Genomic DNA, 19,322 nt, shown 5'->3' with positions numbered 1-19,322 from the left:
TATAAATCAAACTTTCCCATTATTAAAAAATATATATTATTATAAAAAAAAATGTTCGTAACATAAAAACAATGTTTATTTACAAATGAATTAACTGAATAGAACTTATCTGATGTTTCCTTGTTTTAAAAAAAGATAAGTTCATAATTAATGGTAATTTTTGCTAAACTTATATACATTTTGTATTTGTCAAGTAAAAGTTATACAGACAAATCCTTCTGTAGAAACTTTAGTTCAGATCTTATGATGTAGCTTGACATTTCTGTTCTAGAGTGCTAAAGAAAACTCATAATCCTGATTATTTAGTCATCCCCAGACCAAAAAAAGGTGAAGAAGAAAAACTGTTGTTTTCTGTCATGTCTTGCCTCTCCTCTTGGTAAAACTAATCCTTGTTTACATTTGACCCAATTATGGTGCAAATTTCCATATAGGTGCTTCACAACCACATAATGTTGAAGGCATCCAGAACGAACAGGAAAATCAGCTCTTCAGAAACACTCAGATCCTGTTACAGTGAACAGAAGACACATGTGTGTAAGTTTCACGCTGCAGCTGCTGTCTTTGAGCAATATGTGGATGTTTTAGTTATCTGAGGTGTTTGGATTGAGTCCCGATGCAATGTTTTTGCCCGGAGCTATTTTTGCACTGTTCTATGATCTCTGTTTTTGTCTTTTAATTCAAGATTTGTTTTCTTTGATGCATACAGGTATGTGCCAAAAATTACATTTATTTCAATAATTTGTTTCAAATAGTGAAATTGTATGTTATATTAGTTCACTACACACAAAGTGAAATATTTCAAGCCTTTATTTGTTTCAAACAAACAAACAAAAAAATCCAGTATTTCACAAAATTCAGCTCCTTTTGCACTAATTCCAGCATCAAGGCGGCGATCAGCCTTTGACACAGTTGAGGTGTTATGGAGCCCAAGTTGCTTTGATATCCTGCTGGAAAATAAAATCATCATCTCCAAAAAAGCATGAAGTGCTCTAAAATTTCCTGCTAGACAGCTGCATTGACTGTGGACTTGATAAAAGATAATGAACCCCAAACCATCACTGACTGTGGAAACTTCACACTGGACTTTAAGCAGCTTGACTTTTGTGCCTCTTCGGTCTTCCTCCAGACTCTGGGACCTTGATTTCCAAATCAAATGCAAAATTTGCTTTCATCTGAAAACAGGACTGTGCTTAGCCCAGCACAGACGCTTCTGACGTTGTTTTTGGTTCCGGAGTGAATTCTCCAGCTGTAGCCGCTGTCATGCAGATGTCTGTATGTGGTGGTTCTCAGTCCACTCCTTATGAAGCTCCCCCAGATTTCTGAACCACTCTTGCCTGACAATCCTCTCAAGGCTACGGTCGTCCCTGTCACTTGTGCACCTTTTCCGGCCACATTTTTCCCTTCCTCTTAAGACTGTTAATATATTTCAATACTGCGCTCTGTGAGCATCCAGCTTCTTTTGCAATTGCCTTTTGAGACTTTTCCTCCTTATGGAGGGTGTCAATGATGGTCTTCTGCACAAGCGTCAAGTCAGCAGTCTTCCCCATGATTCTGAAGGCCATAGCTATTAAGCCTGTATTGGCTATCACAAAGCTTTCTGAGTTTACGTGTGTTTCCACTAGATGGCGCTTGTGCGCTTAGAAACTCACTTATTCCGGTAACTTTTTATTAGTTTAATTTGTATAATTTTATATTTTGGTTATAATATTTGTTTGCTCAACTAAGACTGATTCTTTCTAGGAGTTTTTGGTCATGTGTTATTTTATTCCCATTCTGCCTTTGTTTGGCACTTCCTGTTTTTGTCATTTGTATGGAGAGATGGAAGGATGCTATCCTCGAAAGGTTTAAAGTACTTTTCTATACAATTATAAGCCATCCGATCAAGTCCGTGTCGATGAGTTAAACATCTGTAAAGGAACCTCAGCCTTCGCGTTGTGACTAAGGGCGGCATAAAGCCAGACTGAGACAATTTAAAGGCTGAGGAAACCTTTGCAGGTGTTTTGCGTTAATAATCTGACTAGATTGGGACTCAGGGAGCCTACTGTTGAACTTTGTCATGATATTCTAATTTTGTGAAATACTGGATTTTTTTTATCTTTAATCCATAATCATTACAATTGAATCAAATAAAGGCTTGAAATATATCACTTTGTGTATAGTGAACTAATATAACATACAAGTTTCACTTTTGAAACAAATTATTGAAATAAATAGACTTTCCCTCGATATTCAAATTTATTTTGGCACATACCTGTATATGTGCACTTTAAAGGTACTTTCAAATCATACATTTTATATTTCCCCCTACTTTAAAGGCTCCATCCTTTGATAACAGTCTCTTTGTAAAGCTAAATGCATCTATTTAATAATACAGATTCAATTCAATCAGTTCTGAAACATGCTGCTCAAACTGTTCGGAACTTAAGCTGCTGGTTTCTAATGTTGAAATTCTTTAGAAGAATCTTCAGAGGATCCATTTTCCATAAATGCTCTTTTGCACTGGAAAGGAAATTCTTATATTTTTATGCCTCACGTGAAAAGCACAACGACCGATGTAGACCATTGTTGAGGTGAAGGTGAAGAAGACCCAGATGAGATGAGCCATTAAAGGAGACAAACCTCTCAGCTTTGTCAGACACTTCTGTGTAGGCTTTACTGAATGTTTTGTCTGTGAGGACAGCTGATGGTACACAAAACCTGCACAACACATCCCACAACCATCACGTGTGCAGTTATTAACACTGTAAACCCTGACAAATAAATTTAACATCTGGAAAATCTTTTTTTTTTTTTTTTTTTGTTAAGTTTAATTAAACCTTTATTTAAAAAAAAGTATTTAGAAATATATGTATGTGGTTTATATTTGATACTCATATGTGACCCTGGACCACAAAACCAGTCATAAGTGTAAATTTGTTGAAATTGAGATTCTTACGTCATCTAAAAGCTGAGTAAATAAGCTTTCCATTGATATATTCTTTGTTAAAATAGGACAATGTTTGTCTGAGATACAACGGTTTGAAAACCTGGAATCTGAGGGTGCAAAAAAATCTAAATATTGAGAAAATCGCCTTAAAAGTTGTCCAAATGAAGTTCTTAGCAATGCATATTACTAATCAAAAATCAAGTTTTTATATATTTATGGTAGAAAATTTACAAAATATCTTTATGGAACATGATCTGCACTTAATATGCTAATGATTTTTGGCATAAAAGAAAAATCGATAATTTTGACCCATACAATGTATTTGTGGCTATTGCTACAAATAAATTTTTTATACAAATATATAAAAAAAGAAGAAATAAAGAAGGAGAATGGAAAATGGTGAATCAAAGCCAAGCCTGTATGTGTTCATGTGGAAATATTCCTACAGTTATTCTGATGTTTACTTGTCTAAATCATCTAGATTTGACAGCAAAAAGACATGTGAAGCATAAGATGAAGGTGGACGTTTGTACAATTACACTGAAAGAGCTCTGACTGGATAAAAAGTGTTAAGCGATATGCTGGATGTGATTTAACCAAATAAATGATCTTCATAGGTGCTTTGAACTGTTTGCTTGCTCATAATCTGATGGAGCAGAACTTTACACTCACTTCCTTTATTATTAGGCTGAGTTGAAAGCCTTGAGTCCGTCAGGAGCACTGATGTAGTGTCTGCTCAGGTTGTGGCATCTGTGAGGCTGACATGACTCTGAGAAGAACACAGAGTGTGGTCTTGTTCTGCAGCAGCAATGTGTGATGATCGCTGAGGACCAGCACTGCCTCCTTCTGGATGTAAATGGGCATTTGCTGCTACACAAACCACAGACAATCCAGACTCCTGGACTAATGAGACACACCTTCCTCTGGAATGAAGAAAAGTGAGTCTGTGTTTGTGTGAGCTTCACAAAAAAACTTCAAAACAAATACTTTAAATAGTATCAAGCTAGAACTTGATACTTTTAATTAAAAGAAGGAGATGTATTTTTTATTTGTGCATGGCTATGATTAATCAGTCTCTCTCTCTCTCTCTCTCTCTCTCTCTCTCTCTCTCTCTCTCTCTCTCTCTCCCCTCCCTCCCTCTCTCTCTCTCTCTCTCTTTCTCTCTCTCTCTCTCTCTCTATATATATATATATAACAAATACTTTAAATAATATCAAGCTAAAACTTGAATTATTTACATTGAGCAGTGTAACTTTTTATATGTTTGGTTGGCTTATAATATTTTGATATTAAACTGGCAGCTTTGTCAAGTAAGCCTATGCTACAACTGATATGAATTTGTTCCTATGATAGCAGAAACAAAGATCTAATCACAGTAACAACTTGTTGCACATGAGAAAAACTGACGGAAGCTGGCCGAGGAGGAGGTGACTCAACGGCGCAGGTGACTTTCACATTCACATTCCTCCACAAATAGGTGTTTTCTTTGCTTGTCCCTGTTGTCTGTGGTTCATTTTAGTAGTTGACTCTGAGGATTGAATGATTAGTTAGAGTAAGTGTTGGAGATCTCTCTCTTCTGTCTGTTCATCTTCATCATGGATAACACACAAATACCCCGAGATCAAGATTGTTCTCCAGGATGCAGGTACTTTGAGTACATACTGTATTAACCTTAAAAAAGGGCATGACCATAATGAGACACCATAAATGTTACAACATTTTAGATACATTTAAAACATTTTATTCTCCCGTAACTTATAAACAATAATTATAATGTCTATTTATGAATATATTAGCCTACTGTGTTATATATGATATGCAAATTTCCGGGGTAAGCTTTGCTGATAAACCTGTTCTACTTCATGAATAATGCCTACTGTCCCTCTGACTGATAGTTCCTGGTTTTGTTTTTTTTAATCAAGTGAAGTATTTTTGCTGTGAAATCTTTCAGGATATTTACAATGTAATTGTAAGAATAACATTCATATTGTTACTAATATTTCAAGATGAACATGTACTGGTCTGAACCTGCTTGGATTTTCTTGATTTTGCATTTATCAATGTTTATTGATGCCAGTTAACACTTCACAATAAGATGTCATTTGTTAACATTATTTAATGTATTACTAACATGAACGAACAATGAACGATACATTTATTACACTATTTATTAATCTTTGTTAATGTAAGTAAAAAGACAGTTGTTTATTGTTAGTTCATGTTAGTTCACAGTGTATTAACTAATGTGGACAAACTTGTGATTGTAATAATGCATTAGTAAATGATGAAATTATCTTGAACTAAGAATAATAAATTCTGTAGAAGTATTGTTCATTCTTAGTTCATGTTAACTAATGTAGTTAGCTAATGAACATTGTAAAGTGTTACAGAAATTAGATGTGGAATATGACTAAACAGGCTTTTCAGGAATAATATTTGAACGTCTACTCACACTGAGAGACACGTCTATGAAAATACTTAGTGTACCTTTAATTTCTCTCTGTTATAGTTCAGTTCACCAGAAGAAATCAGATCCAGAGCCCAGCTGTGTGTCTATGAGGAGCGACGCTTCTATGAAACATCCAGTTCGTTTTAAGAGTGATGACACAAGGTTCAACCTCAAGTATTATATTTATTTGCAAAATATATTATTATAGTAAGATATTTTTAATTAAACTGTCATAATGCACTATAATAAGTAAAAAAAGTGAATCTAATAACAATGAGCAGATATAGAGCTCAAATATTAAGGTCATGAGAAAAATGTGTTTGATTCTTGATTCAAGGTCAATCCTGCCACACACATCAGCTGAAACAAAACCCGTCTGTGAGAAATATGACCAGTCTATGAATCAACCACAAGACACGTATCCTGCTGTCAGGTAAACTGGGGGATATTGTAATGCAGTGCATCATCACACATTACTCAAATACATTACACAGAGTGCAATGTGTATTAATTGCCGAACGCGTTCAGTTACTGACAAGCTACGCCAAATCGCGCTCAAAATCGAATTGGCGTAGCTTGTCAGTGATTTACGCCTCTGTGTATTAATTGCCGAACGCTGAACGCGCGTGATGGAGATTTACTACTAATCAAAGTACCGGCTTCATTAACTAAATGCACCTCACAACATCGTGCGATTAATCGTGCAGCCCTACTGACACACTTCATAAACCCTATGATATCGTCAGTGTCTCATAACAGATAACAAAAAAAACATTTTGCGCTGTACATTTACCTCTGTAACTCATGTAATAAAGTGCTATTTTAATATTCCAGCCGTGAAGTCCTCAACATGTTTAAATCAAATCTGCTGAAGAAGTTTGAGCGTCTGTATGAGGGAACAGCGATGCAGGGAAAGCCAACACTCCTGAATGAGATCTACACAGAGCTCTACATCACAGAGAGTGAGAGTGGAGAGTTCAGTAATGAACATGAGGTCAGACAGATTGAGACACAATCCAGGAGAACAGCAACAGAGGACACCGCCATCAAATGCAATCACATCTTTAGACCTTTACCTGGACAAGACAAAGCCATCAGAACTGTGCTGACAAAGGGAGTCGCTGGCATTGGAAAAACAGTCTCTGTGCAGAAGTTCATCCTGGACTGGGCTGAAGGGAAAGAGAATCAGGACGTCCAGCTCATATTTCCACTGCCTTTCAGAGAAATCCACTTGATGAAGGACCAAACACTCAGTCTTTCAGATCTTCTTCATGTCTTCTTCCCTGGAACTAAAGAAATGGAAATATCCAGTGATGAGTATAAAGTGTTGTTCATCTTTGATGGTCTGGATGAGTGTCGTCTGTCTCTGGACTTTCAGAGTAAAGTGAAACTGTGTAATATATCTGAATCCGCCTCAGTGGACGTGCTGCTGATGAACCTCATTGAGGGGAATCTGCTTCCCTCTGCTCTCATCTGGATCACCTCCAGACCAGCAGCAGCTGATCTCATCCCCTCTGAGTGTGTCCATCGAGTGACAGAGGTACGAGGATTCAATGAGCCACAGAAGGAGGAATACTTCAGGAAGAGAATCAGTGATCGGAGTCTGGCCGACAGGATCATCTCACACCTGAAGTCCTCCAGGAGCCTCTACATCATGTGCCACATCCCAGTGTTCTGCTGGATCTCAGCCGCTGTTTTAGAGAAGATGTTGAGTCCAGCAGAGACTGGAGAGATTCCCAAGACTCTGACTCAAATGTACACACACTTCCTGATCCTTCAGACCAACATCAAACATGAGAAGGACTATGAGAAAAAGCTGACAGATGAAGACATGATCCTCAAACTGGGGAAAGTGGCTTTTCAGCAGCTTGTGAAAGGCAACCTGATCTTCTATGAGGAAGACCTGAGAGAGTGTGGCATTGATGTGACAGAAGCATCAGTGTACTCAGGATTGTGCACTCAGATCTTCAGAGAGGAGTTGGGCTTGTATCAGGGGAAAGTCTTCTGCTTTGTTCATCTGAGCATTCAGGAACATCTAGCAGCTCTATATGTGCACCTCTCCTTTATGAACTACAACAGAAATGTGTTTGAGCCAATCACCAAACAGAGTTCACAAGCTAAAGTTAAGGACTGGTTTCAACTCAATTTATCAGAACATGTTTCATTATATAAGCTGCATCAGAGAGCTGTGGATGATGCTCTACAGAGTAAAAATGGACATCTGGATCTTTTCCTGCGATTCCTTCTGGGTTTGTCAGTGAATTCTCATCAGATTCTCCTACAACGAATAATGACACTGAAGAGAAGATCTGACACGAATAATAAAACAGTTGAGTACATCAAGAAGAAGATCAGGACCATTGACTCTTCAGAGAAATCCATCAATCTGTTCCACTGTCTGAATGAACTGGGTGATCGTTCACTAGTGGAGGAAATACAACAGTATCTGAAATCTGGAACAATAAAGAAAGCCAAACTCTCTTCATCTCAGTGGTCAGCTGTAGTTTTTGTGTTGTTGACATCAGAAGAGGAGCTGAATGAGTTTCGTCTTGATAAATTTGTTAACGGAACGAATGAACATGAAAATATGAAAGTTCTTCAGAAGTTGCTGCCTGTTATTAAAGAATCCAGATCAGTTCAGTAAGTATCAATGAGAACAATCACTTCACTGTTAAAACATGAAGAAAAGAGTGAAAAACTTATGGTTTCAATATGTATTCAAACAAAGTCTCAGAAGTTGCATCTAAATAATTTAGGTTTTCCAGTAAAAATGTTACAATTAACATAAAGAAAGTATTTAAATATTTCTCATCTAGCATAACAGACCAAGCAAAAATTTAGAGCAATCATACAATTACAATTAATAATTAAACTCAGTTTATGGATAAATGTTGTTTTAATGTAGTCTTAAAAATTTTTATTTGTGTAAATTTGCCCAGTACACCTAATTTGATAAATTAAGAAATGCATGTGCAATTTTGGTCTAATGGTGTGAATTAATTTAATTATATTGGAATTACAAGCTGTTTTTTTTTGGGGGGGGGGGGGGGGGGGTAGCTTTTTGACAGTATGATTTTCATCTATCTACAGGTTGATTAGGTGTGGTGTCACAGATGAAGGTTGTGCTGCTCTGGCTTCAGCTCTGAGATCAAACCCCTCACACCTGACACACCTGAATCTGTCTGATAATAAACTAGGAGATTCAGTGAAGCTGTTTTCTGATGTACTACAGAATCCTCACTGTAAACTGGAGAAACTGGGGTAAGATCATATTTGACTCTCACACATGAAGCACATTTGTAAAGTATATTTGAAGTGTTCAGCCTCGTTCTGCTGCTGTGAGTTTGATTGACTGAGCTGTAACACATGAGCTGCTCTTTACAAATGAGCACTTACTGATTTCTTACAAGTTATTATTTATTCCGTTACTGATTACAAATTATATGATGAAAATTGTAGTTAGTAACAATCTAACAAATTATACATTTGTCTTGAACATATTTGTGATGCTATTTTAAAGGAAGAGCATGTCATAAACACAGAGCATGTTGTACATACTCAGCAATGTTCACTGTCACACAGTATATCCATAAGCATATTTAAGACACCAGATAGACCTGTAAACAATGTAAAACACTTGATTTTCACCACAGGGGTCTTTACATACTGTATGTTTAATTTAGATGTTTATGATCATGTTTGGTGTTCCATGACATTTTAGACCTCAGTCCAACGATTCATCATCATCATTTTTCCTTTAAGTTTGAACTTTATCTTCAATAATGGATTCACAGCTAAGCTGATGTGATATGAGAGAGTGAAGAGTGTGTCATTGTTCTCTACAGGTTGATAAATTGTGGTGTCACTGATGAAGGTTGTGCTGCTCTGGCTTCAGCTCTGAGATCAAACCCCTCACACCTGACACTATTAAATCTGTCTGGGAATAAACTAGGAGATTCAGGAGTGAAGCTGCTTTCTGATGTTCTACAGAATCCTCACTGTAAACTGAAGATACTGTGGTAAGATCATATGAAAATCATTATTTTTGTAAAATACAGACATTTTGGATAAAATACAGAAAATGTGCATTTAAGAAATATTTCTCCTGCTTAGATGAGACTGTTTTATGTTCTGTGACATTTAGACCTCAGTCCAATGATCCTTTGAACATATTTATTTGTGCTGTACATTTTATATTCAGTAATGGATTCACAGCTAAACTGATGTGATCTGAGAGAGTGAAGAGTGTGTCATTGTTCTCTACAGGTTGAGTAAGTGTGGTGTCACAGATGAAGGTTGTGCTGCTCTGGCTTCAGCTCTGAGATCAAACCCCTCACACCTGACAGAACTGGATCTGTCTGATAATAATCTAGGAGATTCAGTGAAGCTGCTTTCTGATGTATTGGAGGATCCTAACTGTAAACTGGAGATACTAAGGTAAGATCTCTCTGATAGTGTCTTTGTTCTGTTTGTGTAAAACATCCTTTAATGTCAATTCTATGAATAAAATCAGCAGTGTTTAGTAAACACACTAAATCTCACAGAAATGGCTCTATGAAGATCATTTTAATAAATCTCCATCACATGACATGACATGGTGCTCCTGTTTTTGACCCACTAAACATTTACTGAAGCATGGTTCTGGTAGTTTGATTAATGATGAACCTTTAGATAATGTGTAAAATAATTAGCCTATGTGACTTACTGCAGAGAATAAATATGAGAATAAATGTCCTAGAGGTGTAGAGTTGAACAGACAAGAGTCTGAATGTGTTTAGTTTTAACAAAGTACTACAGTGATCAAAGCAGATTCAGAGTACTTTCAGAGTAAATGAAAGTTATAATCACTTTAGTGTTTAGCATCATATTGCTAAAAGGAAAGACCCTCAAGTAAAACCAGCCGTCGTTTTGTTTTGTTGTTTTTTCCCCCCTCCTTTATCAGTAGTTTCATGTTCCTCTTATATCAGGTAAACTCAGTCCTGGAGGATCACTGTCCTGCAGAATTTCACTTCAACCCCAATTAAACAAACCTGAAGCAGTTAATCAGTGTCTTCAGGATCACTATAAAGCTGCAGGCAGATGAGTTTGATCAGGGTTGAAGCTAAACTCTGCAGGACAGTGATCCTCCAGGACATTGATCCCATCACTGCCTTATATTCTGAGAAAAGCATTAAAAAGCAAAATACAAACACCAAAGACAGTAAAGCTGGAGGCAAATAGATGTTGAGCCAGAAGAAAAGCTTATGAACATGATCTCAGTGCATGTGTAGACAGTAGTTCTTTGTGCATGAAGACCTTGAGTATCTCTATTGAGTTCAGCACATTTCTATTGAGTTTTAAGCAGCTAGAGAAGATATGTCACACCAGGCCAGCAGAGGGAGCCTTGCCCCTCACTGACTGTTGCTGCTCCCTCTGCTGCTTCGCTGGTTACTTCCTGTTTGTCAGCCATAAAAGCATGCTCAGCACACACGCATGGCAAAGTATTGCGTTTCTCCTGTGAACCATACCAAGTGTGTTTCCTAGGTCCGTGTTTCATAGTTATTTTCTAGTTCGAGTTTCCTAGTTCTCCGTGTTACTTAGTTTCCTAGTTTTCAGTTTCTGTATTTTCCTTTGTTCCTTTGGACTGCCTCCCCTGGATTTTGACTCACGCTTGTTTACTGTTATCTCTGCTACTGTTGTTTGCTGTCTCTGACCCTGCCTGTATGACCACGTATCTGTTAATAAAGCCTTGCATTTGGATCCACACGTCAGTCTCCAGACTCCCGCTGTGACAAGATCAATGATATTTGATCACAAGAGTTAATAAATGAGATGTAATGGGGAACACGTGGCTCCTGTGAAGCAAATGTGTTAATTAGAGAAGCAAGTGACTGTTTCTCCAGACAGATTTGTCCTTATAAGGAAAGGACATGACATGACATGACGTGTGGCCAAGTATGGTGACCCATACTCGGAATTTGTGCTCTGTATTTAACCCATCCGAGTGCGCACACACCATGAAAACACACCTGGAGCAGTGGGCAGCCGATGCTGTGGTGCCTGGGGAGCAGTTGGGGGTTCAGTGCCTTGCTCAAAAGTCTCCTAGGTTATGGTATTTAGGCTGAAAAGAGAGCTGGTTATGTCCTCTCCTGCTCTGAGACCAGGGTCAATAACAAACTACACACACTTCAACTACAATTCACATTGTGTCATTGTTCTCTACAGGTTGAGATGTTGTGGTGTCACAGATGAAGGTTGTGCTGCTCTGGCTTCAGCTCTGAGATCAAACCCCTCACACCTGACAGAACTGAATCTGTCTGAGAATAAACTAGGAGATTCAGTGAAGCTGCTTTCTGATGTCCTACAGCATCCTCACTGTAAACTGGAGAAACTGTGGTCAGATCATATTTGACACATTCAATGTAGTGAACAATGTCATAAAATAAGACAGATTTTTCTTAATACATACATTTTGCATAAACTACAGAAATAGTACATACAAGATATTATTTATCCTGCTTGAATAAGACTTTGGATGTTTTATGTTCTGTGACATTTTAAACCTCAGTCCAGTGATCCATCAAACATATTGATTTGTGCTGTACGGTTGTACTGTACCTTTAATAATGGATTCACAGCTAAACTGATGTGATCTGAGAGAGTGAAGAGTGTGTCATTGTTCTCTACAGGTTGAGTGATTGTGGTGTCACAGATGAAGGTTGTGCTGCTCTGACTTCAGCTCTGAGATCAAACCCCTCACACCTGACACACCTGAGTCTGTCATGGAATAAACTAGGAGATTCAGTGAAGCTGCTTTTTGATGTACTACAGAATCCTCACTGTAAACTGGAGAAACTGGGGTAAGATCATATATGACACAATCGTTAATTTGTATAAGACAGACATTTTCCATAAAATACAGAAATTGTGCATATTAGAAATAATATTTGTGTTGCCTGAATGAGACTTTGAATATTTTATGTTCTGTTACATTTTAGACCTCAGTGCATTGATTCATTATCATCAAATATATTTTGATTATTTGTGCTTTTAGTTTGTACTTTATCTACAATAAAGAAATTAAAGCTAAACTGATGTGATCTGAGAGAGTGAAGAGTGTGTCATTGTTCTCTACAGGTTGAGATGTTGTGGTGTCACAGATGAAGGTTGTGCTGCTCTGACTTCAGCTCTGAGATCAAACCCCTCACACCTGACACAACTGAGTCTGTCATTTAATAATCTAGGAGATTCAGTGAAGCTGCTTTCTGATGTACTACAGAATCCTCACTGTAAACTGGAGAAACTGGGGTAAGCTCCCTGATAAGTTGCATGTGTTCTGTTTGTGTAAAACATCCTTCAATGTCAATTCTATGAATAAAATCAACAATGTTAAGTAAACACACTAAATCTCAACAGAAATTACTTAATTTCATTCATGTCATTTCATGTCATGCTGCTCCTGTTTTTGACCCACTAAACATTTACTGGAGCTTTGCTTCTGGTAGTTTGATTAATAATGTACTTTCAGGTAATGTGTAAAATAATTAAAAGTTAAAACCCAGAGCCTCGCTGACTTACTGCAGACAATGAATATCCCAGATGTTTAGAGTTGAACAGACAAGAGTTTATCTGTTCAGTACTACACTGATCAAAGAGGGAATCAGAAGTTATAGTTTCACTCTAACCCCAATTAAACAAAACCTGAATCAGTTAATCAGTGTCTTCAGGATCACTATAAAGCTGCAGGCAGATGAGTTTGATCAGGGTTGAAGCTAAACTCTGCAGGACATTGATCCTCCAGGACCGATCACATCCCTGCCTTATATTCTGAGAAAAGCATTAAAAAGCCAAATACAAACACCAAAGACAGTAAAGCTGGAGATAAATAGGTGATGAGCCAGAAGAAAAGCTCATGAACATGATCTCAGTGCATGTGTAGACAGTAGGCTAGTTTTTTCTTCGTACATGAAGACCCTGAGAATCTCTATTGAGTTCAGCACATTTCTATTGAGTTTTAAGCAGGCAGATGAGACCAATGATGTGTTTGATCACAAGAGTTAATAAATGAGATGTAATGGGGAACATGTGGCTCCTGTGAAGCGAATGAGTTTATTAGAGGAGCAAGTGACTGTTTCTCCAGACAGATCCGTCCTTATATCACTATGAAACAATATCTGACATTCATCTCTGTGTGTCTGTTCAGTCCTGAAGCACATGACAGTGTCAAACAGCACCATTGAGCATCAACATGCATAAATCTCATTCTATCAGCAGCAGTATGTGGCAATGCTTGTCATTATATCTCCTCTCCTGCTCTGAGACCAGAGTCAATAACAAACTACACACACTTCATCTACAATTCACATTGTGTCATTGTTCTCTACAGGTTGAGAGATTGTGGTGTCACAGATGAAGGTTGTGCTGCTCTGGCTTCAGCTCTGAGATCAAACCCCTCACACCTGACACAACTGGATCTAGCACAGAATAAACTAGGAAAATCTAGAGTGAAGTTACTCTCTGATCTGAAGGACGATCCACATTGTAAACTGGAGACATTATACTATTGTGAGCAAGTTTTGTAAATGACCCAAGTTCAGTAACAGAACTCCTGTGTGTGTGATTGGAGAATATCAGATAATAATTCAGCTCCACTTTAGTCTCTGTACTTCAAACTGTGTTTAATAAGAGTTTAATTCTGTGTTGTGACTGATATGAATATTTTCATCTCTTCCAGTGTCTCTGTGTGTAAGTGATATAGAGAAAGATGTTGATCATTTACTGTTATTAATCAATGATCGGTTGTTCATTCATATCTCTGGCTGTAATATGAATATACTGTTTTTCTGAAATGGATCTGCTGATGTGATGTGACAGCAGTAATGTCTCATACTCATATCTGACTGTGTTTTATTGTAGGACTCTCAGTATAGAGACATATTTGTGGTTTCCTCAGGATCAGCTGATGGTGAATAAGGAGCCGCTACAGAGACGTCAGTCACACAATCAACAGACACTGAAGACACAGAGACACACAGCATCATCACACTGACCTCACATCACTTTCTCCTTTTATACTGGCATATGGAAATGAAAATTAGCTCACTCTTGCAGCACTGTATGGTTTAACAGTGTAATTCAAGATATCTCAGGTATTTTTCACAAGGATAATGTATATTTATAATACATTTATAATGAATTCTTTTAGCCACAATAATGGTGTAGTGTAAAATGTGATATTGTGTTAGCCCTGTTTCTACATCAGTCTTCATTTTATTTTTGCTGGTTTCTTGCAATTTTCCTCCTGCCTCAGAACACAGTAAATCACTAATAGCTATGTTAACACATATGACTCTTGTATGCTACGGGGCTCCTCAAAATCACATTCACAGGATTGTTGCGATCACAGAATCACGTTTACACTAACTGCAAACAGCAATCACAGAACGTTCCTCTAATGTTCTCATATGGTTCCATTTTGGTTATTTTTTTGTGTAACCAAATGCTAACCTTCCCACAATTTTACAGGGAGTTTTTTTTTTTTTTTTTAAGTTTCCTACAGGCGATGTTTTATTTTTAAAACCATGTAAAAATATTTATCATAAACAAACTACATTTTGCAAAATGACATGACGGACATTACTGTATTACAGAATTTAGCCTAATAAAATGTAGAACTCGGATGACAATGTAAAATAAAGATTGATAAATCCAATTTAATAGCTAAAAACATCAGTGTTGGGATTAAATCCAGCTAAACTGTACTGTTTCTCAGTATCTTAAGCTTGTTTTAACCTTTACATCTAAAAACGGCAATGTCAATTTAAGTAACAAAATCAATGTGGTCACTTTAATGCACAAATCCATGTAGCTAATGATACACATCCAATTTATTTCTCAACTCAACCGATTTATTATATACTTTGTGAATGTATTTGTATTTTCTGAGTAAATGCGCCTCAGGATGCAAGCGTTGTCAGAGATGTGACGCAGTTCTCAGAGTCAAGCAAAACAGTTTGCGAGCATTGAATTGTGAATAATGCAAAATTGCTTAAATGTTTTAATTGACAAGGCTAAAAAACACATGTGAATGATACAGTTTCTTGAGGACACAGCAGTGGCCAATTGGACAGATCAGTCATCCGTCCCGAGGGTCTTTCCACTGGCCTCTGGACATCGGACAGTCATTATCTGAACTGGTCACAATCAAATATGTTGGCTGTGCTCAACACCATAAAGGAAATTTATGCATTTATTTGTAAATTTAACTGATTCAAAATGAAAGTGAATGATGTTGAAATATTTCTTATCCTGTGACTCCCTCTAGTGGATTGGAATTGTCCTTTAGAGAGGGCATTATTGCTCAGTCAATGCAAGTCTATAGGAAATCTTTGATTTTTGCCAATTATTTATAACGAAACTAGTCTGATCAGTTTCAAAAATAGGTCTCCGCCATGTAGCATTAAAGAAAGCAGAAAAAAATGCAACCATGTAAATTATTAATTTATGTAGAAAAGTAACAGGTCCAAGTTAAAACTAGATTATGAACAGTTACTGTATTAAATGCATTTTGAATACTTTTGTGACCCAACCATTAGAATGCCATAATTATAAACTTATATGAAAAAAATACACAAACACAGAATAATAATGTATTAACCACTTGGGCAGCTGTGGCCTTATGGTTTGAGAGTCAGACTTGTAACCCAAAGGTTGCGGGTTCGAGTCTCAGGTCCAGCAGGGATTGTAGGTGGGGGGGAGTGAACGTACAGCACTCTCTCCACCCTCAATACCACGACTGAGGTGAGTCCCTTGAGCAAGGCACCAAACCCCAACTGCTCCCCAATGGCTGCCCACTGCTCCGGGTGTGTGTGTGTGTTCACGGTGTGTGTGCGCACTTGGATAGGTTAAATGCAGAGCACAAATTCCTAGTATGGGTCACCATACTTGGCCTCACTTCAACTCCTTTCCTTCATTGTAGACACTCTAGGGGTAACTTTGCTGAGATTTCACTAAGAAATAAGATTTGAAATATTATATATTTACAAATATTTGGTTGTACCACCTGACACTTTTTGGGTTGTAAAGTAAAAAAACTGTCAAAAAATGAAATTAAAAACTTTGAAATGTTATTGTTCTCAACTCAAAAATATGTATTACATTTATTTGGAAAGATTTTCAAAAAAATACTTTTTAGAAGCTTTAGTTGTCATTGGCCCTAAAACATCAATCTGATTATTTCAGGTGAATGTTTTAAACATTTAGTTAAAATTGTTGCATAATAACCCATCCATATGATCCAAACCTGTGTGAATCAGTAGAAACTAAGTGTTGGTTGGTAATTAAGGATAGTAAAGTTGGATATAAGTGGATATTTTTTGCCAGTCAGTCCCATTTAGAGCTCTTCCTCCTCATGTATTTCTCTCCTTCGCTGTCTACGGCCTCATACAGCTGCTGGTCGTTCTCTTTGATGGCGTGTAGATATCCCAGGTATCCGACACACAGCGTGAGGCTCAGCAGACCCATGATCATGACCGGCTTATTCTGCAGGAGAAGGACAGTGATGAGCGTCAGGTCTAGTGAGCGTTCACAGCGTCACAGGAGAGATCAACACTGCGAGAGCCTAAAACACTGACGGCTCATAATGAAACAAACTTAGTTTTGAGCACTGTTTTCTTCACCTTTAAGCACTTTTATCTCCTAGGGATTGATTTTTACGTTAAAATTATTATGTAGTTTTTTTCAAGCCCTTGTTTATTTATTTTTTTGCTACTGAATATTTTATATATAATGTGTAAGATTTGCATTTAAGATCAAAAGTTATTGATGCACTCATGAGCATTAACATTTTGTATGAACCAACAGAAGATTAGTAAATGCTACAAAACTATATAGAGTTAATTGATAACTAATGTAAGCATATGAGACCTTATTGTAAAGTGTTGACATTTTTATTCAAAAGGTAGTTATTTTTATTTAAATATTTTATTATGTACACTGCCACTCAAAAGTTTGGGATCAGTAAGACTTGTAATGTTTTTAAAGAGTCTCTTCTGCTCTTCAAGACTGCATTTATTTGATTAAAAATACAGAAAAAAAGAGTAATATTGCAAAATGTTATTACAATATAAAATAATGGTTTTATTTTAATATACTTTAATATATAATTTATTTCTGTGATGCAAAGCTGAATTTTCATCAGCTGTTACTCCAGTCTTCAGTGTCACACGATCCTTCAGAAATCATTCTAATATACTGATTTATTAGAATTATCAATGTTGGAAACAGTTGTGCTGCCAAATATATTTTTTATTTTTTTAATAGTTTTGTGATTCATTGATGAATAACAAGTTAAAAAGAACAGCATTTATTCAAAATATATATAAATTTTTAATGTAAATCCATGCTATCATTTTTTTTATTGAACACATCCTTGGTGAATAAACATATGAATTTGAATAGTAGTGTATATTGTTAGAAAACATTTCTATTTCAAATAAATGCAGTTTTTAAACCTTTTATTGATCAAAGAATGCTGAAAAAAAAAAACACGTATCACAGGTTGCCAAAACAAATATTAAGCATGATAATAAATCAGCATATTAAAATTATGTCTGAAGGACCATGTGACACCGAAGACTGGAGTAATGATGCTGAAAATTCAACTTTAATCACAAATATAAATTACATTTTGGAATAACATTTCATATTTTATGTCATTTTTTCTATATTTTTTATCTTGATTTTGATTTTTGATAAAACCATGGTTAATTTCGTATGATTATGTATTAACAACACATACTGAATTTTGAGCATTGTTGGTAGACAAACTACTGAGAGTATTTCTTAGAGAGAAAAAAATGTGTTTTAAATTTTAACTTTACAGTACCTCTTTAAAAAACGCGACGCTCATGTCGCTGATAAACACTGTGACGCGACGCAGCGTCTGACGCATGCGTACAAAGACCAAAATCAAACCACCGTACACCAGCTAGAGTTAACAGATCATTTGTGTCTTTTATAATCATAAAGCATTGACTTCAGCCATGAAAAGCAGACGTGTGTAGACACTTACAGGTCTGATGAAGAGCTCCGGGTTCACAGCGCGGAACAGTGAGGTGGTTCTGACGCCCCGGAGCCCGGGATTCCTGTAGCCCGAGTCCGATGAGCTGCTGGCCGGCTGCTGCGCGACTCCTTTACCGCTACCGCTGCCGCTGTCCTGCGCGGGACACATCCTCCTCTCCTGCTGCTGCTAATGCTGCTCAAAACTGTCACATTAACACACGAGCTGCTGCTCACAAATACACAACACACGCTGAACTCATGAAGTTCACGATCACACGCATGCGTTATTTTGACCTACAGGAGGACGAAAGAACAGACAGGAATCACAGCGCCCTCTGATGTCGATAAACGACAATCACTATGACCTCCAGAGTTCAACACATCAGAATAGTGAGCAGAAAGATCATTAAAATAGTTCAATTTTTTAGAACAAAAATTTACAAATAATGTACTCACCCCCTTGTCATCCTAAATGTTCATGTCTTTCTTTCTTCAGTCGTAAGGACATTATGTTTTTTGAGGAAAACATTTCAGGATTTCTCTCCATATAGTGGACTTCTATGGTGCCCTGAGTTTGAACTTCCAAAATGCAGTTTAAATGCAGCTTCAAAGGACTCTAAACCACCACCAAGGAAAGAAGGGTCTTATTTAGCAAACCTATTGGTTATTTTCTTTAAAAAATTACAATTTATATTTTTATATTTATATTTACAATTTTTATATTTTACATAAATTGTAAATGTTTTTAGAAAATAACCAATCGTTTCGCTAGATGACCCCCTTCTTCCTCAGCTGTGATCGTTTAGAGTCCTTTGAAGCTGCATTTAAACTGCATTTTGGAAGTTCAAACTCAGGACACCATAGAAGTCCACTATATGGAGAGAAACCCTGAAATGTTTTCCTAAA

At 36.9% G+C, this 19,322-nt stretch overlaps 2 protein-coding genes across 2 annotated transcripts; one reads left to right on the top strand and one right to left on the bottom strand.

The window, feature by feature from the left end:
- The first annotated feature begins 4,521 nt into the window (after positions 1-4,521).
- On the top strand, positions 4,522-14,457 carry LOC141283299 (NACHT, LRR and PYD domains-containing protein 3-like). The gene is made up of 10 exons (XM_073816583.1): positions 4,522-4,571; positions 5,436-5,549; positions 5,713-5,808; positions 6,210-8,015; positions 9,221-9,394; positions 9,642-9,812; positions 11,580-11,750; positions 12,044-12,214; positions 12,492-12,662; positions 13,741-14,457. The coding sequence occupies exons 1-10, from the start codon at positions 4,522-4,524 to the stop codon at positions 13,934-13,936; spliced, it is 3,120 nt and encodes a 1,039-aa protein (XP_073672684.1). The 3' UTR covers positions 13,937-14,457.
- Positions 14,458-15,381: 924 nt separating this feature from the next.
- On the bottom strand, positions 15,382-18,713 carry smim8 (small integral membrane protein 8). The gene is made up of 2 exons (XM_073853061.1): positions 18,427-18,713; positions 15,382-16,895 (listed from the first exon to the last, which is right to left on the bottom strand). Exons 1-2 carry the CDS (start codon positions 18,583-18,585, stop codon positions 16,737-16,739), a joined length of 318 nt encoding a protein of 105 aa, XP_073709162.1. The 5' UTR covers positions 18,586-18,713; the 3' UTR covers positions 15,382-16,736.
- Between the last annotated feature and the right edge of the window lie 609 nt (positions 18,714-19,322).

This window comes from Garra rufa, chromosome 13 (assembly GCF_049309525.1).
Source record: "Garra rufa chromosome 13, GarRuf1.0, whole genome shotgun sequence".
Classification (NCBI taxonomy): Eukaryota; Metazoa; Chordata; class Actinopteri; order Cypriniformes; family Cyprinidae; genus Garra; species Garra rufa.
Note: the sequence above shows the minus strand (reverse complement) of the source record. Positions and strands in the feature narration are given on the sequence as shown.

Excerpts from the sequence above, each read along its gene's own strand:
- LOC141283299 (XM_073816583.1), top strand. The coding sequence starts at position 4,522 with ATGGATAACACACAAATACCCCGAGATCAAGATTGTTCTCCAGGATGC. Across the intron at positions 5,550-5,712 it reads GACACAAGGTTCAACCTCAA|GTCAATCCTGCCACACACAT; the intron begins GTATTATATTTA and ends TCTTGATTCAAG. Across the intron at positions 9,813-11,579 it reads TGTAAACTGGAGATACTAAG|GTTGAGATGTTGTGGTGTCA; the intron begins GTAAGATCTCTC and ends TGTTCTCTACAG.
- smim8 (XM_073853061.1), bottom strand. The coding sequence starts at position 18,585 with ATGTGTCCCGCGCAGGACAGCGGCAGCGGTAGCGGTAAAGGAGTCGCG. Across the intron at positions 16,896-18,426 it reads CGGAGCTCTTCATCAGACCT|AATAAGCCGGTCATGATCAT; the intron begins GTAAGTGTCTAC and ends CTTCTCCTGCAG.